This window comes from Aquarana catesbeiana, linkage group LG06 (assembly GCF_042186555.1).
Source record: "Aquarana catesbeiana isolate 2022-GZ linkage group LG06, ASM4218655v1, whole genome shotgun sequence".
In the NCBI taxonomy this organism is placed as follows: domain Eukaryota; kingdom Metazoa; phylum Chordata; class Amphibia; order Anura; family Ranidae; genus Aquarana; species Aquarana catesbeiana.
This window is the reverse complement of record NC_133329.1, coordinates 384,231,716-384,254,123: the sequence shown is the minus strand read 5'-3', so window position 1 is coordinate 384,254,123 and position 22,408 is coordinate 384,231,716. Positions and strand designations below refer to the sequence as shown.

The window sequence follows — 22,408 nt, the reverse complement described above, 5'->3', positions numbered from 1 at the left end:
AAGCAATGTTGTTGATAAACATTGCCTGGCTGCTTTTTTTTTTTGACAGCTCCAATTGCCGGACTTCTTTAACCCTTCAGCTGTCAACAGGGGAACCCCACTGACAGCTGAATGAGTTGTTAAGGACGCGGCGGCCCCGCTCCTTAACAACTGAAAATTGCCACCTTTTTTCCCCCACTTCATTTGTTAGTGGGGGAATCCCGCTGACAGCTGAAAGAACCGAGCCTGGAAGTATCAGTTTCAGGTATCGGTGCATTTGCACGAGTACCGATACTCATGCAAATGCTTAGCATCGGCACCGATACCGGTATTGGTGCAACCCTACAGTCAACCTTTCTATTATTATTTTATTAAAACAAGTTTTTAGTGCCCAATTGAAGTCACAGAAGTAGATATTCAGTCAGATGGATATTTGCTAGTCTCGCCCCCAAACTTGCTACCAAATTAAATTTTCACCAGTGGCGGCTGGTGCTCTAAATTTTTAGGGGGGCGCAAACAAACATCAATTGCAGCCTCACTGTGCCCATCAAACGCAGCTACTGTGCCCATCAATTGCTGCCACTGTGCCCATTAATTACCGCCACTGTGCCCATCAAACGAAGCCACTGTGCCATCAAACAAAGCCACTGTACCCATAAAATGCTGCCACTGTGTCATCAAGCGCAGACACTGTGCCATCAAACGCAGCCACTGCACCCATAAATTGCCGCCACTGTGCCATCAAACGCAGCTACTGTAACCATCAATTGCTGCCAGTGTGCCCCATCAATTGCCACCAGTGTGCCCCATCCATTGCTGCCAGTGTGCCCCCCCCCGCCCGGCACTTACCTGTCTCGGGTTAGCGCTGTCCTCCACGCTCCCTCCGAGTCCTTGATATCTTCTCCCGTCTTCTTCTGCTATGATTAGACGCCTGATAGGTGTCCAATCACAGCGCCTGTCGCTTCAGCAAATCAGGTGACAGGTAACCAGACCCGGTGCACCTGATTGGCTGGGAGGCGGGTCAGTGTTAGGAAAGCAATTTGTTTGATTCCCTAACACAGCAGTGCACCCGCTGTTTACCAATTTGGAAGCCTATTAGAGCCCACGGCTCTAATCAGGCACTTCCAAAAAACCCCGCCGCTGACAGGGGGCCGGACACCTGAATAGGGGGGCGGCAGCGGCAACAATAGATAGATTCATGCAATGCATGAATCTATCTATTGGAGATTGACGGGTGCAGGAGAGAGGAGGCGGCGCTCCCGCACCCTCTATGGTCGCACCGCCACTGATTCCTACCCTAACTAAAATGATGTGAAACAATGGATAAAAAGAACATACAGCTGCTAGCAATGAACACAATCACATATGCTTTGTGCTAAAGCATAAAAAAAAAATCAATAAATTGCAGCGCTGTGTGAATCTATATAACTTACTAACTTAACACATAGATAAATTCATATATAAGTGTCAGCAATGAATATGCAATACACCATGCTACACATGTATTCCTACAAAAGTGCAAGAAAATGTATATATATTAAATAAGAAAAATAAAATAAATTTATATTAGGCAAGTTCACAGTGAAAGTGATCAAAATGTTAACCAATAAATGCTGAGTGCATGGAAAAAAATATTGAACCCTATTGCACACAACACATAACAAATATGCAATGGGAAAAAATAATGTCCTGTATCAAGCAGGTTCACAGTGAATACTATTTTGATAATCCAATATCGTGACTGTATCGGTGCTCCACACAATACTGTGGAGTCACATAACAAACTTAATTGTGCGGTCCCATACCCTGAGATGAGCACAATCACCCGGGGGGGAGCACGTGTGTGAAGTCACCGCAGTATTGTGTGGAGCGCCGATACAGTCACGATATTGGATTATCAAAATAGTATTCACTGTGAACCTGCTTGATACAGGACATTATTTTTTCCCATTGCATATTTGTTATGTGTTGTGTGCAATAGGGTTCAATATTTTTTTCCATGCACTCAGCATTTATTGGTTAACACGTTTTTATCACTTTCACTGTGAATTTGCTTAATATAAATTTATTTTATTTTTCTTATTTAATATATATACATTTTCTTGCACTTTTTTAGGAATACATGTGTAGCATGGTGTATTGTATTTTTTTCATACACTCAGCATTTATTGGTTAACATTTTCATCACTTTCACTGTGAACTTGTTTAATATAAATTTATTTTATTTCTCTTATTTTATATATATCTATATCTATAGATATATATATATCTATATATCTAGATAGATATATCTAGATATATAGATATATAGATATATATCTATAGATATATATCTATAGATCTATAGATATATATCTATAGATATAGATATCTATATATATATATACACACATTTTCTTGCACTTTTGTAGAAATACATGTATAGTAGAGCTGCGCGATTGTGGTCAAAATGAGAATCACAATTTTTTTGCTTAGAATAAAAAGATCACGATTCTCGCGACGTAATCTTTCACATTATACAAAAAAAAATTGGGCTTTTTCCCAAAAAATTGCATTTGAAAGACCGCTGCGCAAATACAGTGTGACATAAAATATTGCAACAACCACCATTTTATTCTCTGGGGTCGCTACTAAAAAAAAATATATATATAATGTTTGGGGGTTCTAAGTAATTTTCTAGCAAAAAAAAAAAATATTTTAACTTAAAACCAACAACTGTCAGAAAAAGGTTTAGTGTTTAGGTGGTTAAACTAGCTGTGTGAAGTTGGCACCCCATGTTTGTAAAACCTGAATAAAAATATACCATTCGTTTGTGCTACGTTTGTGCTGATTTGTGCCGCAAAAATGAGCGTTTGTGCCGGTTCGGTTTCTGAGATATTAAACATTCAATTTAATGCAAGCCCCTCCCACTTTGCACCCCATGTCCCTAAATTTTAAAAACAAACGTGCCACTCTGCAACCAAAGCGGCACAAACATTTATTTTTGCGGCACAAACCAGCACAAACGCGGCACAAACGAATGGCACGTTTGTTTTTAAAATTCAGGGACATGGGGTGCAAAGTGGGCGGGGCTTGCGTTAAATTGAATGTTTAATATCTCAGAAACCGAACCGGCACAAACGCTCATTTTTGCGGCACAAATCAGCACAAACACGGCACAAACGAATGGTATATTTTTATTCAAGTTTTACAAACATGGGGTGCCAACTTCACACAGCTGGTTAAACTTTCCCCATTTACACACGAAGTCTATTCCTTTGACAAATTGTTACAATGTTTATACTTAAGTTCCACTGCTAAAGAATGTTGTGATTCTTGGAAGACTGCCCTTTTTTTTTCTTCCTTTTTTTTTTTTTTTTTTGAGGGCTGTGGCTTCAGAAGAGCAGAGAGAATTCTTTGCATAGCAAGAATCGTGAAACACTTTTGTGAAGATCGCAACAGGGGAAAAAAATTGCGATAACGATTCTTGATGATTAATCGTGCAGCTCTAGTGTGTAGCATGGTGTATTGCATATTCATTGCTGACACTTTTATATGAATTTATCTATGTGTTAAGTTAGTAATTTATATAGATTCACACAGCGCTGCAATTTATTGATTTTATTTTCAGTCCATGTAGAGCCAGCTTTAGAGGCAGTGCACTAAGTAACCAGCACAAACCTGGTCAGACATGTCCCATTCCCCTCTCTGCAGTAAAGGCACTGAGGCCTGGTTCACATTATCGCGGGTCTGCCGGCTGCGTTTGCGTGGGCACAGCAGCCCATTCAATTGAATTGGCTACTGTGCTTGCGCTTCATGCAGGAAAAAAGGTTCCTGTACCGTCTTTCAAAACGCAGCTGCTAGGAAATTTTTCCGGCTGTTCCTGCCCCCTGCTCTGCGTTTTTAGATGCATGGGGTTGCCAGTAAGAACGAATGGGCAGCCCCACGTGTTTTTTAACAGCAGCAAATTTTGGCTGCAGGTGGTTGCTGGTGCAGGAACAGATGCAATTCCCGCAACCACCTGCGATAGTGGGAACCAGACCGAGAGGTGTGGCTGTTACTCAGCTCTGCCAGCACAGAGAACTGGAGGATATTAACTAAAATAAATACATTTTCACTGAGGGGAAAAGGGCATTTTCCAAAAAGAATCAGCCATCTATTTAGGGCTGCCCCCTTTTCTTCAAGTCAAACCCGAACACTTTAGCGGTGCACAGCAATTTTTTTTTTTTTATTTATAGTATAAACTATACATATATTTTGCAATTATTTAACATTTTTAATCATATAAAGTTAATCACAAGAGTCCCCCACTACATCAGAGTCCACAGAGTTCCCCTTTTACATCTGAATCCGCAGAGCTCCCCTTTTATATCTGAACTCGCTGAGTTCCCTTAAACAGTAAGGGGAGACTCTGCAGACTCTGATGTAAGGGAGAACTCTGGGGACTCTAACACAAGGGATGCTCTGGGAACCCTGATTTAAGGGGGAACACTGAGAACTCAGATGCATGGAGAGGACTCTGAAGTAAGGGGGAACACTGTGGCCTCTGGTGTAAAGGGGAACTCTGATGTAAGGGGTGCTCTGAGAACCCTGATTTACCTTAGTGTATTCATTCAGAGGCAGAAGAGAGAAGGGGGAGACTTCAGTCTCAGACAGGGATGGATGGTGAGCTCACTCACCCCTTGGCAGTCAGATGTATCTGAGGCTGCTGGACTTCAAATTTCTGGTCCTAATGAGGCACAGTGCTGGGGATTGGAGTGTGGGCAGACAAAGAGGGGTAGGGGCTGGAGGAAGAGGAGCAGATCAAGCCCTCTCTCCTCTCCCGTCTGCGTGGGGGGGAATTGTTAGTGTTGGCTTTGAGCAGTGTGAGAGACACACTCAGCTTAGACAACTGCAGCCAGCAACCCTGCTGGGAACTAATAGTCCAGTCTGAATAATGTGTCCGGGTTTCAGGCAGTTTGAAACCAGGACACATAATTCCAAACCCGAACTGTCCGGGTGAATCCCAGACAGGTGGTAACCCTACATCTATTGGTCTTTTAAGGAAAAGTATTTTCATTGCCATAGTTTAGATAAAAATGTCAAAGGGATCAGTCTGCTGTAAATAATATTTTTGTATATAATAATGCTTTTTCTTTAAACTTGTTTGATTTGAAGTTTGAAATAATTTATTTCCTCATTACCTGTGCATTTTCTGCTTCCTGCTTTGCGGTGCTTTGCAATGGTTGTGCTTTACTGCACCTTCTCACGACTCATTGAAAACAATTGACTTCCTAAGATCTTATCTCACCACCTGTTCAGCAGAACTGAAGTTTCTTTCTTTAAAAAACACTGAAAATGTAAGTTAAAGAGGTATTTCACCCTCCCCTCTATTATTATTATTATTTTCTTCCTCCCATCCCCCCCCCCCCCCCCCCCCCCCTCCCCGCTTACCAGTTGCTGAGATGGCCACAGTTGGAAAAACTCGCCCACACAGAGGATCCGGCGTTGTCCTGCTGAGATCCTCTTCTCTGCAGCCACCTCCGGGTCCCACGCCAACATGTTTCTTTGAGACACGATCGAGAGGCTGCGCCAAACTTTGTTGCCAATTCCTACCTTTTGTTATTCTGAAGAAATAGCTGTTTTGTTTGAGAATGGGAGTGGCTTTATAATTATCAATCAACTGCTGCACTTGCAGTTTTCTAATGAGGAAAGTGGCAGGGTTTGCATACCTTTAGACGTTATTTCCCTTTGGGAGTATCTTATCAAAAATGACATTTTTGTTACAGGGGATGCCCAATATCTGACTTGTATCTTAGTGCAGACTTCTGGGGAAATCAGTGAGCCAATCACACCAGCAGGAAATTACATTACTGGGGGCATTGCATACACCATCTGTGTACAGAACATCTCCAGATAGCCATATTGCATTTTGCAGAAATTACAGTGATGCAGAAAAAAATTTTTTTTTTTATAACATTCAATTACAATATGACTTGTGTGGCAATTGCATATACCATAATATTAAGTGGAGTTACCCCTTCACTGCCAGAGGCGTTTTTGCACACATGTTTAAAGAACATTTTAGGCCTGAGATTTTTTTCTGAAAGCAGACACCCTAGAGCGGGGGGGTCAGCAACCTTTAGATCACAATCTACCAGTAGCTCGCAGCCAAGTGGTAGATCGCGGTCTGGGCTTACTGACCCGCCAATCCAGAGGATCAAACAGAGTGCAGTGCAGAGGGACTACTTGTAAAGTTGGAGGTGTAGTAGAGAGCGAGAGCCACATAAGCCGATGCCTCCTCTGTAGTGCCGGCTCCTGTCCCATGCAGATTGATACCAACTGCACTCCATCTCTTATCCTGGCTAGAGATCTCCAGAGCGGTGCCAGCAGCAGGAAAGAAGAGATCTTCTGGTCCGTGTGAAGCCAATGGGCATTATAATATAGAGCTGCTTTCACATTGATGTGCTGCGGTTTACGCACACCACGGGTGCAACACAGAGAACCGGCAGCTTTCCTGGGGGTTTGCTGCACTTAGCCATAGACCTCTATTGTATCCTCTGGGTTTGGTGCACTTCCTGAATGCAGGAGTTTTGGTGCGCTTTTATAAAGTGCAACACACCTGCAGGAGGTAATAGAAGTCTATAGCAAAGCACAGCTAACTCAGAAAAGTTGCAGATGCACTGTGCTGCACCCGCAGTGTGGGTAAACCGCAGCACATCAGTGTGAAAGCAGCCTTATAGGGGCTCAGAACAGTAAGGGTTCCATTTACATTTGCAGTTTCGGGGGGGGTGGGGGTGGTAAAAACCCATAGTTAGGACATGTTTATTCCACCCCAACCACACACCCCTTTAGCTGCAGTGGTCAGTGGTGTACACTTGGAGTTATACGCCCTGTCATGGTTGGTGGATCCAGAACCTGCCAAGCATGACCTATTCAAGCTATTCATTGCTCTCCAAGCACCCTGCAACCTTGTGCAGTACATCAAACAAGGATTTAAAGGAGACAGCGTTGTGTTACTTTCTCACCACCTGCTTTAACCCCTTGGACCCCACAGAAGCATGCAGTTGCAGGGCTCTTGCAGAGTGGCCATATTTACTTGAATAGGTCGCAATTGGCAGGTGGTAGCACTAGTGGCGGCTGGAGGGAATTTTTCTTTGGGGCAAACCAACCCCCCCCCGGGGACGGTCAGGGGTGTGGCACTACCCCCCCCATCTGCTAGTCGGTACGGGAATTACCCCATCTAGGTGGCGGGAGGTGGATTGCAGGCAGCGGCTCTGGTGTCTTCGGCGTGGCAGGTGGCTGGCAACAGCGGCTCCGGTGGCCTCAGCTCAGCGGGTGGCTGGCAGCAGCGGTTCCGGTGTCCTCAGTGCGGCAGGTGGCTGGCAACAGCGGCTCCGGTGTCCTCAGCGCGGCAGGTGGCTGGCAGCAGTGGCTCCGGTGTCCTCAGCGCGGCAGGTGGCTGGCAGCAGTGGCTCCGGTGTCCTCAGCGCGGCGGGTGGCTGGCAGCAGCGTTTCCGGCGTCCTCAGTGCGGCAGGTGGCTGGCAGCAGCAGCTCCGGTGTCCTCAGCGCGGCGGGTGGCTGGCAGCAGCAGTTCCAGTGTCCTCAGTGCGGCAGGTGCCTGGCAGCAGCCGCTCCGGTTTCCTCAGCACAGCTGGTGGCTGGTAGCAGCGTTTCCAGTGTCCTCAGTGCGGTGGGTGGCTGGCAGCAGCGGCTCCGGTGTCCTCAGAGCAGCAGGTGGCTGGCAGCACCGGTTCCAGTGTCCTCAGCGAGGCAGGTGGCTGGCAGCAGCGGCTCCAGTTTCCTCAGCACGGTGGGTGGCTGGTAGCAGCGGTTCCAGTGTCCTCAGCGCGGTGGGTGGCTGGCAGCAGCCGCTCCGGTTTCCTCAGCACGGCTGGTGGCTGGTAGCAGCGTTTCCAGTGTCCTCAGCGCGGTGGGTGGCTGGCAGCAGCGGCTCCGGTGTCCTCAGAGCAGCAGGTGGCTGGCAGCACCGGTTCCAGTGTCCTCAGCGAAGCAGGTGGCTAGCAGCAGCGGCTCTGGTTTCCTCAGCACGGCGGGTGGCTGGTAGCAGCGGTTCCAGTGTCCTCAGCACGGTGGGTGGCTGGCAGCAGCGGCTCCGGTGTCCTCAGTGCGACTGGTGGCTGACAGCAGCGGCTCCGGTGTCCTCAGAGCAGCGGGTAGCTGGCAGCACCGGTTCCAGTGTCCTCAGCGAGGCAGGTGGCTGGCAGCACCGGTTCCAGTGTCCTCAGCGCGGCAGGTGGCTGGCAGCAGCGGCTCCGGTTTCCTCAGCACGGCGGGTGGCTGGTAGCAGCGTTTCCAGTGTCCTCAGTGCGGTGGGTGGCTGGCAGCAGCGGCTCCGGTGTCCTCAGAGCAGCAGGTGGCTGGCAGCACCGGTTCCAGTGTCCTCAGCGAGGCAGGTGGCTGGCAGCACCGGTTCCAGTGTCCTCAGCGCGGCAGGTGGCTGGCAGCAGCGGCTCCGGTTTCCTCAGCACGGCGGGTGGCTGGTAGCAGCATTTCCAGTGTCCTCAGTGCGGTGGGTGGCTGGCAGCAGCGGCTCCGGTGTCCTCAGAGCAGCAGGTGGCTGGCAGCACTGGTTCCAGTGTCCTCAGCGAGGCAGGTGGCTGGCAGCAGCGGCTCCAGTTTCCTCAGCACGGTGGGTGGCTGGTAGCAGCGGTTCCAGTGTCCTCAGCGCGGTGGGTGGCTGGCAGCAGCCGCTCCGGTTTCCTCAGCACGGCTGGTGGCTGGTAGCAGCGTTTCCAGTGTCCTCAGCGCGGTGGGTGGCTGGCAGCAGCGGCTCCGGTGTCCTCAGAGCAGCAGGTGGCTGGCAGCACCGGTTCCAGTGTCCTCAGCGAGGCAGGTGGCTGGCAGCAGCGGCTCTGGTTTCCTCAGCACAGCGGGTGGCTGGTAGCAGCGGTTCCAGTGTCCTCAGCGCGGTGGGTGGCTGGCAGCAGCGGCTCCGGTGTCCTCAGTGCGACTGGTGGCTGACAGCAGCGGCTCCGGTGTCCTCAGAGCAGCGGGTAGCTGGCAGCACCGGTTCCAGTGTCCTCAGCGAGGCAGGTGGCTGGCAGCACCGGTTCCAGTGTCCTCAGCGCGGCGGGTGGCTGGCAGCAGCGGCTCCGGTTTCCTCAGCACGGCGGGTGGCTGGTAGCAGCGGTTCCAGTGTCCTCAGCGCGGTGGGTGGCTGGCAGTGGCGGCTCCGGTGTCCTCAGTGCGGTGGGTGGCTGGCAGCAGCGGCTCCGGTGTCCTCAGAGCAGCGGGTAGCTGGCAGCACCGGTTCCAGTGTCCTCAGCGAGGCAGGTGGCTGGCAGCACCGATTCCAGTGTCCTCAGCGCGGCAGGTGGCTGGCAGCAGCGGCTCCGGTTTCCTCAGCACGGCGGGTGGCTGGTAGCAGCGGTTCCAGTGTCCTCAGCGCGGTGGGTGGCTGGCAGCGGCGGCTCCGGTGTCCTCAGTGCGGTGGGTGGCTGGCAGCAGCGGCTTCGGTGTCCTCAGAGCAGCAGGTGGCTGGCAGCAGCGGCTTCGGTGTCCTCAGAGCAGCAGGTGGCTGGCAGCACCGGTTCCAGTGTCCTCAGCGCGGCTGGTGGCTGGCAGCAGCGGCTCCGGTGTCCTCAGTGCGGTGGGTGGCTGGCAGCAGCGGCTTCGGTGTCTTCAGAGCAGCAGGTGGCTGGCAGCACCGGTTCCAGTGTCCTCAGCGCGGCTGGTGGCTGACAGCAGCGGTTCCAGTGTCCTCAGCACAGCAGGTGGCTGGCAGCACCGGTTCCGGTGTCCTCAGTGCGGCAGGTGGCTGGCGGCAGGTGGCTGGCAGCAGCTGCTCCGGTGTCCTCAGCGCGGCGGGTGGCTGGCAGCAGCGGTTCCAGTGTCCTCAGCACGGCAGGTGGCTGGCAGCAGTGGCTCCGGTGTCCTCAGTGCAGTGGGTGGCTGGCAGCAGCGGCTCCGGTGTCCTCAGCGCTATCATCACACAACTGGGTGGGCTCGGAGCCTGGAGCCCACCCTGTTTTGAAGCCTATTCACGTGCTTCAAGAAACACTCCCCCCCCCCATTGGAATCCATGGTTCGGCGTCCCTGTATGTAGATAAGGGTGCCAGATGCATAGATGGGCCGCCACTGGGTAGCACCCAACAAAGCAGCAGGGGGTTTATTTACTGCTGCAGCATGTGTATACATTTGGCTGCTGCCTCAGCAGCTAAAGGGGGTAGGGATTGCGTACCAAAGGGTTTTACCACCCCCCCAATTATACATGTGAATGAGCCCTAAGGGTGCTGCTGCTGAATGAAACCAAGGGCTCATAAGTGTAACAGGCACGGCTGCTACGCTGAAAAGCGATCCGAGTGTGTTTGACAGATGGTGATATATTGCCTCCTCACCACCTGATTTAAACCCATAATTGTATGCGCTTAGGTGGAACTTTTTACAATTTAAACTATTTTTTTTTTTATGTAACTTTTTTTTTCTTGATATGGGGACAAAAAAGTCCACTATATGAGGATTTTTTGGTGACAGGTTCTCTTTATGAGACTCACCTGTGCCCCACTGAATTTAAGGCAGTGAAGATCGCACTGCATTGCATTCTTTCCCGGCTAAGCTGGCAGGTGAAACTGCAAACATCCCAACCTGCAAAAACTCATTTCAGGGAGGTGGGCGTGGCATAAGCCGTGCTACATATTGGGTGTGGCTTAAATGGTGTGGTTTAATAGAGTCTGAGATGACTTACATAGTACAGAAGGCATACCTCCCAGTTTTTTGAGATGGAAAATGAGGGACACCTATCAGCAAAAGTATGCAGGCATAGGACACACCCCCTGCCACGCCCCCTTAAAGGAGAATTGTACAAAAAACAAGATTGGTTAAACCCACAAGTGCTTTTTTTTACCACAATTTAGAAATCAGATGAAAAGTTTAGCGCTGGAAAACGCAGTGCATTTTATATACATCTATATAGATCAGACCAAAATGAGGGACAAATGAGGAGGAATGAGGGACAGAGGGACATTGTTCCAAATCAGGGACAGTCACTTGACATCAGGGACAGTTGGGAGCTATGCAGAATGTATTAATGTTAAATAGGGAATGCACAGTGCGGAGTGTATGGCGGTGGGTAGTATGTGCAGGAGAGGAGTGCGGAGTGTAAGTGTATGTAGGTGGGTATAATGTGCATGTGAGGAGTGCGGAGTGTACAGCAGTGAGTAGTATGTGCAGGATGGTGTCAGTAGGGCAGTGGACGGTGTCAGTAGTTCTTTATTTGTATTATTATTTTTTTACAAATGTATTTTTTAAATTTATTTTTACAATTTACTTTTTTATTTTTTGTTTTTCACAAGGATTGTGTGTGTGTGTGTGTGTGTGTGGGGGGGGGGGTTAGTGGACAGTGTCCGTAGTTTTTTGTTTTTATTATTTTCTCTATTTTTTACAATTTTGTTGTTTATTATTTTCTTTAAATCGTTCTTTAAAACATCTCCTATTTGAGACGGAGAAAGAGGCTGAGGACACAGATTCCTCAGTCGCTTTTCTCAGCATTGAAGATGAATGGATAGGAGACAGCAGCTCATCTCCATTCATAAACTGTGCAGAGTAAACACCCAGGTTACTCTGCTCAGTTTTCACAGGACACAGGAGGGATCTCGCTCACTGTGTCCAATTCAGAAAAGGCAGGGGCCGGTCCCTTCCTCCACTCGCCATCAGATCCCCACAGCTGGCGGGCGAGGAGAGGAGGGAAGACGGCTGTGGGGGATGGGGGGGGGACAGGGAGCCGGAGAAGAAGGGGGGGTGAAGGACATGGAGGGGGGCTGGCGGAGGAGGATACAGGGAACAGTCGGGATGATCGGTGCAGAAGGAGGGACAGCTGTGATCACAGATCTCCCTGTATAGATTTTTAGCCGACAGCCGCGAGAGGGAGAGAAGGAGAAGCGGCTGTCAGCTATACAGGGAGATTGGTGTTTACAGCTGTCCCTCCTGCTGCGCCGATCACCCCCCCGCTGTGAACCAGGGAACCATCCAGGATCAGCCCCGCAGCCGGGATATTGGGCAGCACTTGCGGGTGTCCGGGAGCCGCCCCCGAAATGCGGGAGGCTCCTGCACCTCGCGGGAGACTTGGGATGTCTGAAACTGACAGGGGGACCCGGAAGTGATGTCGCTTCTGGGTCAGCAGGGTCAGCAACAAGATGGGGAGGAGAGTGGACGCATGTCTGCTCAGCTCTCTACCCGGCAGCAGCCGCTATGCCAGTCCTGCAGATGGACAAGTGGAACATGTGATACATGGCAGGGGGGCGAGCGGGGGGGGGGGGGGGAGTGATGCCAGACTGCTTCCATCTGACGGCCTAACCTCCCCCGCTGTCAGGTTCGTAACATGTGCGGACCTGGCAGTGAAAGGGTTAAACCTTAGTAGAAATGGCTGCACCGTCCAGACACAACAGCTTTCAGCTTCTCATGGAGTTTTACAGGTTGCCAGGAGCAAGGCTGGACAATGCACCTATGCCCTCCACCCGCACCTAAATGCTAGAGCAGGCCTGGACTGGTCATAGGGCATACCAGGCACTTGCCTGGTGGGCCGGGGTCGCCGGTCCACATGTCCTCCTGGGGCCCAAGGCAGCTGGGCTGCTCCTTGAGCTTGTGCCGCTCACCTGGCCTGTTTATTTTCCTCCTGCATCCTTTGAATGCCTGCGGGAGGAAGATGTGGAGATGTGGAGAAGCGGGCTTTCAGAGGCTGCAGGAGGAAAATTAACAAATTGATTCCTCTAAATGCAGCCGCCTCACTGCTCCTCCTATCCAGCTTCCCTCTACTGCCCCCCTTGTGCTCTCCACCCCCCCAGTGTTCTCTGCCCCCCCATGTGCTCCCCCCCCTGTGCTCTCTGCCCCCCCCCATGTGCTCCCCCCCCCGTGCTCTCCCCCCCAGTGCTCTCTGCCCCCCCATGCTGTCCATCCCCCCTGTGCTCTCTGATTCCCCCTAGTGCTCTCTGACCCCCCCCGTGCTCTCCACCCCCCGTGCTGTCCATCCCCCCATGCTGTTCATCCCCCTTGTACTCTCTCATTCCCCCCTAGTGCTCTCTGACCCCCCCCCCCCCCCCCGTGCTCTCCAGCCATCCCTGAGCTCTCCTCCCCCCATCCCGTGTTCTTTGCTCCCCCTGTGCTCTCCAGCCCCCTGTGCTCTCTGGCCCCCCCATGCTCTTTCCCAGCCCCCCTCACCCGCCGCAGCTCAATCTAAAATGCCTGGATCCTATTTTTAGACCCAGTCCGGGCCTGCGCCAGAGTCTCATGCACCGTGGCTAAACGCCCAGTATGCCTGAGGCCTAACAAGTGGCTGATAAAAGAGCAGAAGACAGGGAGGTGTAGAAGTGCCCAATTACATGCTTAGATCCTGGTGAAGAATGAAGGTACCTCCTACAGAGATGTTGGTGAGAGCGAATGATTCATCGCCTCCCACTAATAATGACGAATAGCCCCACCAGATGGCATATGGATGATATTAAATATCGACAAAACAAAAGAAAAACATTTGCAAGTTTAGGTGTGAAAACGGCTTCAGAACTCAGTGGCTCCTGCGGGTCCCCAATGAGGTTCAGGCTGGAAACGATACCTGCCATTAACAGCCGGCATCTAGTGCTAAACCCAGCAGCTGAAATGATCAAATTCTGGACTTCTGATCTTGCTGTACAGTACTCTATAGGAGTGAATGTAGCAGATCGCTGTAATCACAGGGCTTCCTCGTGTTTACATCAGGAATTTATTGACTCCATGACATTTTCTCTTATATGGGGGCTCTGGCAGAGCTGTTGCAAATCTGTTCAGTGGATCCCTACAGCAAAAGATCAGGACTATAATGATTTATTGCTGGCTGATTGTGGCCAGCTGTAGTTCATTATAGGAAGTGTTCTGTTGCTGTAAGGCCCCTTTCACACGGGTGGTCCGATCAGGTCCGCCTGTCAATTTTTCAGGCGGACCTGATCGGACCCTCCATTCACCCCTATGGAGCTGCAGATGTCAGCGGTGACATGTCTGCTGACATCCGCCATTATTCGATCTGATCCTGTCCACCAAATCCAGATGGATGGTGACCCTATTTTCCATCCGTCTGGAGGATCAGATCAGATTATATTGGGTAAAAAGGGACAGGCGGTCCCCCTTCACTCGATTTCCCCATAGAGGAGAGCGGGACTCTGACCGTCATCTGCCTGCTCAGCGGGGATCAGCTGAGCAATCCCCCGCTGAGCAAAAGCGGAGTCCCCCCCCCCCATATGAAAGGACCCTAAGCCCACGTTCACATTGGGCCCATTTGGCATGCAATTTGATATGTCAAATCGCATGCCAAATCGGCGACTATTGCCGACAATAGCATTGTCCGAATTGGTGTGGCGCTGCACCGATTCCCAAAAGTAGTTCCTGTACTACTTTTGGTAACTTTGGGGGCGATTTAAATAGATATCTGTGCAGGAACCCGCACAGATGTCTGTCAAATCCCCCCCCCCCCCAAGTCGGATTGCATTGCCGGTTTGAGATCGCACAATTTCAAATGCGCCCTCATTGTGAACCTGGGCTATGGCCTGGTTCACACCTATGCATTTTTAGTGCTTTTTGCATTTTGCAGATTTGCACTACAGAACGTGTTCCATAGGAAACCAAAGGTGAATGGACTGTAGTGTGTTTCTGCAAAATGCAAAAAGCACTTGAAATGCATAGGTGTGAGCCAGGCCTAAAAGGTGCAAGGTGGGGTCTAGACTCCAGTGACCAAATCCAGACCCTCCATGATAAAAAATAAAAACATTTTAAAAAGACAATAGAATATACAGGGAGAAGCTGATTGGATTCTATCTGCTCCAGTTTTAGTGAATTCCCCCTTGTGGTTCTTGCTTTTTTTGGTCTGCTGCTTGCCTAAGGCTGGCCATACATTATACAATTTTCTTATTCAATTCTCCTTTGGATTTACAAAAACCATATACTTTGGGGTCAAACCTAAACACTGTAAATTTGTATGCAATCAGGGAGGCCCTGGCACTGCATAGTTGAAGGTAAATCTAAAGGGGAAATAGGATAAGAAAATTGTATAATGTATGGGCAGCCTACAGCTGAAGTTTACTCTCCCTATATTTTACTTTCCCTGCTTCCTCCTTCAGATATCAACATGTTAATAGGATTTTTAAATAAAGACTTTCTGTTTTCATTATATATCTTTCTTTAGACACATGCCATCACTGGATCCTCTTGCTTCTCTATGTAATGCAGGCAGATCATAGCTGGTGGTAGGGGCTTGCCGGGTGCTGTACATAGCTTCCTGAAAACCTCACAGCATCCTGCTACGATGCATAAAAAACAGTAATACAAGAGCTGATATACTTAGCTTTCCCGGAGGATATGCTGCTCCAGACTCCCTCCAGTGCTGCTCACACAAACACGAGCTCCGGCATCTGGTCATTTGAACTCCGAGTTCATGCTAATACTCTCTTTCAGCAGAGGTCACTCATAACTGGAGGGAGTTTAGAGCAGCATTCAAGATCAGGATGTGTCCAGGCCAGTGATGGAGTGACACCCCCCTGCTGTGTGTGGCTACAGATGAAAGCAATTCCATAGAGGCAGACAGGCAGCCTTTTTAGCGATCCTGTAGAAAAAATGATCCGCACTCCGGTTGTTGCTCTTAAAATTTCTTCATTTTATTGAATTGCCACAGTGAATAAACGCAGATTAAGTCAGTTGACGCGTTTCAGCCTATAAGGCCTTAGTCATAACCACGTGGTTATGACTAAGGCCTTATAGGCTGAAACACATCAACTGACTTAATCTGTGTTTGTTCACTGTGGCTATTCAATAAAATGAAGAAATTTAAAAAAAGCAACAACCGGAGTGCGGATCATTTTTTCTACACTACTCTACTCAGCCAGCAACTGTGAATCGAGCACCTCGGAGCTCTGTTATCTATGTGGTGTATGGGTGGTAGCACTGACTTTTCTGTTTATAATTTTAGTGATCCTGCAGCTGCTGATTTGTCTCTAGTGGAATCACCCATAGGCATGTGCACAGGGTATGCCAGGTGTGCCCAAGCACACCCTAATCACCCTGTGCAGCACAGATTCCCCCTACTACCCTGGCTCCCCCTTCTTCCCACAGTTCCTCTGGCTTCCTTCCTTCCTCTCCTGCCGGCTGCTGTTGAAGGGATGTTTTAGGATGAGTGGGAGAAGGGGCCGGTTAATATGTAATTTACCAGCACCTTTCATTTCTGAATGAACATCGCCAGTGATCGGTAGTGTGTGTTTGAACTTTGGGGTGCACACCCTAATGCAATAGGCTCACCTGGAATCACCTGTGTGTCTTCAGCTTTAAGCCATCCTTAGATGGTGTGATTTTCTTTCCTGCAACCTCAGTCAGTGTTGACGGATGAATCCCTCCCGTGGAGCTATTGTGTACTCCCGGTGAGGACCAGGGAGGGAGAACACCTATGGCAAAATATTCACATGAAACCTCCTACAGGCTGGTTGTACCCAAGTTGATTGATCAATCAGCTTGGGTACAATCAGCCTGCCCATACATGGATCAAATCTTCTACAGCCGGTGTTCTATTGAGAAATGCCTCCCATCGAAAAATGCCTCCGATGGGTCTGCACATACGCAGGACCAAACGTCACTCCAGGTGATCTGTTGATCAGCTGGCACGACGTAAACACTGCGCGTGCGCAGATCATCGGAGGCATTATCTGACGTACTTGTCAGATTGAGCCTCGCTGTTGCGGGGCGGGTTTTGGCTATATTGAACGGCGGGTTTTCTGTCTGTTACATGGCGGGTTTTGCGTGTTAAAAGGCGAGTTTTGCCTGTGTCTAAGGGCGGGTTAATACACACACAAAACCCGCCCTTTAACACACCCACAACCCGCCCCGCAATAACGAGGAAGAATCTGACAATTTCATTCTAACTCAGTGCTTAGCAGATCGTCGGATACTGATGATGTGTTGACATCACGCCAGCTGATGCGCATGCGCATACCCATCGGAGGCATTTTTCGACGAGGGGCAGTATTCGATAGAACACTGGCTTTAGGGTCATCATCTCCATTGCAATCTTCGTACAGTCAACATTGGATTTACCAAAACTATCTATTATGAGAACCTACCTCATCTATCCAATCAGTCTATATCCAGTCAAGTAGATTTTTGCACCACATAGTTGATGGGAGATCATACATTCAGATTGTATAGTGCATGGTCAGCCTTACTATAACTGTAAAGTGTGATTCTTTGTAGCCTTGGGCAAGCCATAAACATGAGATAATTATCACCTGACCTAGGCAAATAACGACAGGATTGGGAAACATTCACTTGTCTGTAGGCTAGCTGAAACCTTGGTCAACAACGGCAGGGCGATCAATCAATGAAGAGTTGGATTCAATATTTGCTGGTCTTGTCTGTGGCCTTTGATTTTCTGACCTCCATCTCACATCTGTGACCGGTCTCATATGAAGTAATGACCTGTATTGAAGTTGCACCGTTCTACTTTTTACGTCTTGCCTTGTTAACTGATCATGTCTTTGTCTTTGGTCTCCTTTTATAGGACCATCGATAAGGCTCTGTACATGGAATTGGCTCCGTAATACGTATTTGTGAAGAACAATCACACCTGGGCATACAATCCCGTATCTCCTCCTGGGGACATGACCGCCACTATGCAAACCCTTCCCTTCAAGCAGTTTGCTCCGGAGCCAGGGCAGGATTGGCCACCACAATGCGAGCAGGAGATCGAGAGGAGGTACCAGGTGGTGCCCTCTGTGGTCTGTGCCATGTGCTGCCTTTTCGGGATCATCTATTGCTTCTTTGGTGAGTATGTCTGGAGGAACCAACCTTCATTTTATATTTCAGTATTTTTCTTTGTCACACATAGCTCAACATATCGTCAATCAAGTAGCTTGTATTTGAACAGTATGTGCATGTTCAATAATTAAACGTAGATATAAAATACGAGATTGGGATAGGCAATCCTATAAACAGTATTTGCCAGTAAAGAGCTCCTCAAGCACCATTAATGTTAAATGATGATGACTGTTTGGCAATATTAGCTAATCCAAGGGTCTCCAAATTTCCTAAACAATGGGGCAGTTTACTGTCCATCAGCCTTGGTTCACACTGACTGCGGGAAAGAAATTGTGCAAGTTCAGCTGATTCTGCATGCATTTCTGAGGTCCTCACTTACAAAAATATTTTAATAAGATAGAATGCATGAATCTATCCATTCTACACAGATAGGGGTGGAGAGAGTGGGCGGCGCCCGTGCGCTCTTATGAACGCACCGCCACTGGTCAAATTAATAAATATGTTTTTTGTTTGGGAAAGTCCATTCACTCCAGAATCAAATGTTAAAAGCAAACCTTTTTTTGAAATAGAGTAGTACCTTGGATTACAAGCATAATCTGTTCCAGAAGCATGCTTGTAATCCAAAGCACTCATATAAGTGTCCCCAGAGGAATCAATGGAAACTCAGATCATTTGTTCCAGTGTCACTGCTAGTGTATGCTGTACCGCATGTGGCCAGAGGTGGGAGGGCACTGGAGACATTTAAAAATACTCGGAGACATTCGGGAGCGTAGTGTTTCTGGGTGTTTCCGAGTGTCTCCGGTGCCCCCGCACCTCTAGCCACATGCGGTACTGCATACCCCAGAGGCTTGAATCCTGCTCATCAACGCTCAAAAATTGAGTCAGATTTAAAAAAAAAAAAAACGCTCGTATTGCGAAACGTTTGTAAACCGTGTTACTCGCAATCCGAGGTTTTACTGTACTTTCAAATGTCACTTGTCAAGTCATCGAAAATACAGATTTTTCATTTTCATATGAATGTTCCTACAAACGTTCTTTCGGAAGTCTACTAGTGTATGGCCAGCTGTATATTTCTGCATCCATTTCTGAGGTCCTCACTTACAAAAATATTTTAATAAGATAGAAAGAGTCCAGAGAAGGGCAACAAAATAGTGAAAGGTTTGAGGGATAAAACAGAGACTGCAGAACTTAGAAATAGCATTTTGGATAGCGCAAGGCTCAGTTTACACTAGCCCGACTCCAAAGTCGCATGACTTTCAGTGCAACTTTGGAGCCTGACTTTGACACAACTTTGATGTGACTTTCTACACTCTGTGGCATTGAAGTCATATCAAAGTCGGACCAAAGTAGTGCAGGAACCTTTTCTAAATTCGGACAGACTTGTGTAGTATCAGTTAAAGTGATACTAAAGGTTCGTTTTTATTTTAAAATAACAAATATATTATACTTACCTCCTCCGTGCAAGGGTTTTGCACAGATTGGCCCTGATACTCCTCTTCTGAGGTCCCTCAGCGGGGCTCCTGGCTACTCCTCTTCTCAAGTGCCCCCCACGGAAAGCCACTTTCCATGGGGGCACTCGTGCAGGCACGCTCCCGAGTCCTGCTGCTGCGTCCATTGACACAGACAGCAGGACTCGGCTCCGCCCCCGGCCCTGTCACTGGATTTGATTGACATCAGTGGGAGCCAAAGACTCCTGCTAATATCAATCTATCCAAGGAGGACCCGAGACAGCGGCTGGAGCTGCTGGGCTCGTTTTCGTTGCTGGAAAGATCAAGTTCAGTTAAGTAAAAGGGGGGCTCAGGGGGGCAGTTGCACCGCAAAAGGTTTTTCGCCTTAATGCATAGAATGCATTAAGATGAAAAACACAGACTTTACAACCCCTTTAAGACAGTTCTCATAGGGAAACATTAAATTTCACATGTCATCTGACTTGGGGTCTCACAAGTTCGAGCCTATGTAGCATCAGTGTGAACAGAGGGTTATAACCCCTGTTGTTGTTTTTTTTTGGCATCTGTGCCACATTGGGGAGATTTCTCTTCACTTCCTGTCCCTTAGCCAAAACAGGAAGTGCTGGGCAATCCCTATCCTCTATTCCTATTCTGGTTATAACCCAAAATTTGGGCTTTTCTTTCACTCTCAGTGATAACGGTAAACAGGACAGGGGTACAGTCAGCAATAAAAACCTGACAGGGTTCTAATCCCTCTCCACTCTTTTCAAAACTACAAAATAAAGTTTTGCTTTTAGTTATATTTTAATATGTAGAGTCGTGAGGAAAGAGAAAGGAAAAGGGGAGACATAACTAAAACTCTTAAATACACGAACTACTTATCTGCGCACATGCCAGACTAACAAAGATGGCTGCCCCATTCCCCAGGGAGAATGGGGCCAAAGGTAAACTGGACTTAAGTTCCTCTTTAACTGAACCCTTTATAGCAGTAAAACCTGGTAAAGCTAAAAAAAAAAAAAAAAAAAAATTCGGAATATACAGTAGGTTAGGAAGAAGACTTTATTATATGCATCTAATAAATATATAGTCTTTAGATGCCTCTTATATTTTTTTTCGCTCACTATTACTAGAAAATTATGAGTAATCCAATGTAATGATGTCATTATGTGGACGTGATTATGATGTTCTGATTGCTATCCAATTGTCCCTTGCAGGTTACCGCTGCTTCAAGGCTGTCATGTTCTTGACGGGTCTGATGTTTGGCTCAGTGGTCATCTTCATGCTCTGCTATAAGGAACGGGTTCTGGACACGCAGCTGAGTGTGGAAGCCAGTGTTGGCATTGGCCTGGGCATTGGTGTCCTTTGTGGACTGGTAACCATGCTGGTGAGGAGCGTTGGACTATTCATGGTGGGCTTGTTGCTAGGGCTACTGCTTGCCATAGCAGCGCTGATCGTCATGGAACAGTTCTACCACCCGCGCACCGTCTGGGTTCCGGTGGCGCTTCTGCTCGGGATTGGGATGCTCTTTGCCGTGTTGACCTTACAGTGGCAGCGCTTCTTCACCACACTCTCCACTGCTGTCTTTGGCAGTGCCATCATGACTGTGACTGTGGATTATTTCATTGAGCTCTTTCTTCTGGTGCAGTACGTGTACCAGCGCATGAAGGTTGACCCTCCGCAGCCCGTCTGCTGGTACAGCTGGGTCATCCTCGGGATCTGGCCTGTGCTCAGCTTATTGGGGGTACTCGTCCAGTGGAAAGTCACAGCAGAGGGATATTCACACACAGAAGGTAAGCTAACGCTACCAGTCACTAACTCATATACTGCATTGTATTGAACTGATGTGCATTCCCTATGCCCCCCCACATACACACTATTCGATAGTTTATAACCAGCCAGCCTTCTCCCATCTATACCAGTGGCAGGGACGCAAGAAAATGAGGTGTAATGTAGGATAAACACACAAAACATACATTATGTGGCCAAAAGTCTGAGGAAACGTGACCATTCTATGCAGCTAAAGGTAGGTGGACACCCCTACAAATGAATGAGTTCAGATGATTCCACTGAGGAGTACTGGTAATGATACAGCATACAAAAGACACTGTAGACAATTGTATACTTCAGACCTTCTGTACCAACATAACTACAAGCAAGCTCCGTAAAGACATGGATTGATGGGTTTAGTGTTGAGGAACTCAAGGGGCCTCAACCCTACCCTACCGAACACCTTTGGGATGAATGTTAGCACCAGTTGGTAGTCAGGTCCTCTCATCTAACGCCAGTACCTAACCTCACAAATGCTTTTTAGCTTAATAGGCACAAATTCCCACATATACCCTCCAAAAGCTTATGGAAAGCCTTCCTAGAAGACTGGAGGCTGTATAGCCACAAAGGGGGAGAGCAACTCAGCTTGTTGGAGCAACCTAGTCCAAAACCCAATTGGATTGGGTTTTTGACTGGGCTGTCCAACAAGCTCATATAGGTGTGATAGACACATTTGACCATATATTGCATGTGTTATCTGGCAAAATATGTAATTCTGTTCAGCCAGTCTTGTGATACACACATCCCTGGTGTAGCCTTATATGTCACCTACCTGCCTCAAGCCCAGATAGCAAGCAATTGTGCTGCAAGTTTGAAAATGACTTGCTAATCTATTGCTAGACTTGCCAGGCTTCACAAGTTTGTTGCACAATTGCAGCAAGTCCGCATTGCATGAAGCCAGATCAACTTTCTTTGCAAACATTCTGCAAGTCTGTTGCAAGTTCTGGTTCAATTATGTTGTGCATTATTCTTCCCACCACAGGGGCCACTCTGCTGAATTTTCATGCTGTAGACTTGCAGAGCTCTTGCTGTAGACTCACCATTGCAACTTTTCTCTTGCTAGAGACTTGCCATCCAAATTTGCTACAAATTGGAAACGTTTTAACTAGAACTTGTGCTTCAAGTGCTTTGCAAGTGTACAACTTGCCGGTGAAAATGTGTAGCAAGTTAACAGACTTACAATTCAACACTGCCACAAATTTGTGGCAAGTTTTCTTGCTATCTAGGAGCCTCCTCACTGGACTGTGAATAAGCATCATCATGCTGCCTATCATGTAGGTCTGCCTAAGCACCTCCCAGCCAGCTCCTGCTGCCTGAAATATGTTAGAATGATAGCTTTAAGCACTTCAAGAGGCATTATTCATACAGTGTTCATTGAAAGCTGCGGGGTTGTCATTGAACATGGACAGAAAAC

At 48.3% G+C, this 22,408-nt stretch overlaps 1 protein-coding gene across 1 annotated transcript in view; it reads left to right on the top strand.

Annotated features, from left to right (window-relative positions):
* TMEM198 (transmembrane protein 198) overlaps positions 1-22,408 on the top strand; it is a gene marked incomplete at its 5' end in the record, with an annotated part of 85,621 nt that overhangs the window by 21,025 nt on the left and 42,188 nt on the right. The window contains 2 exon segments of the mRNA XM_073634271.1: positions 17,463-17,725; positions 20,382-20,957. Coding sequence (XP_073490372.1) covers positions 17,563-17,725; positions 20,382-20,957 — 739 coding nt within the window.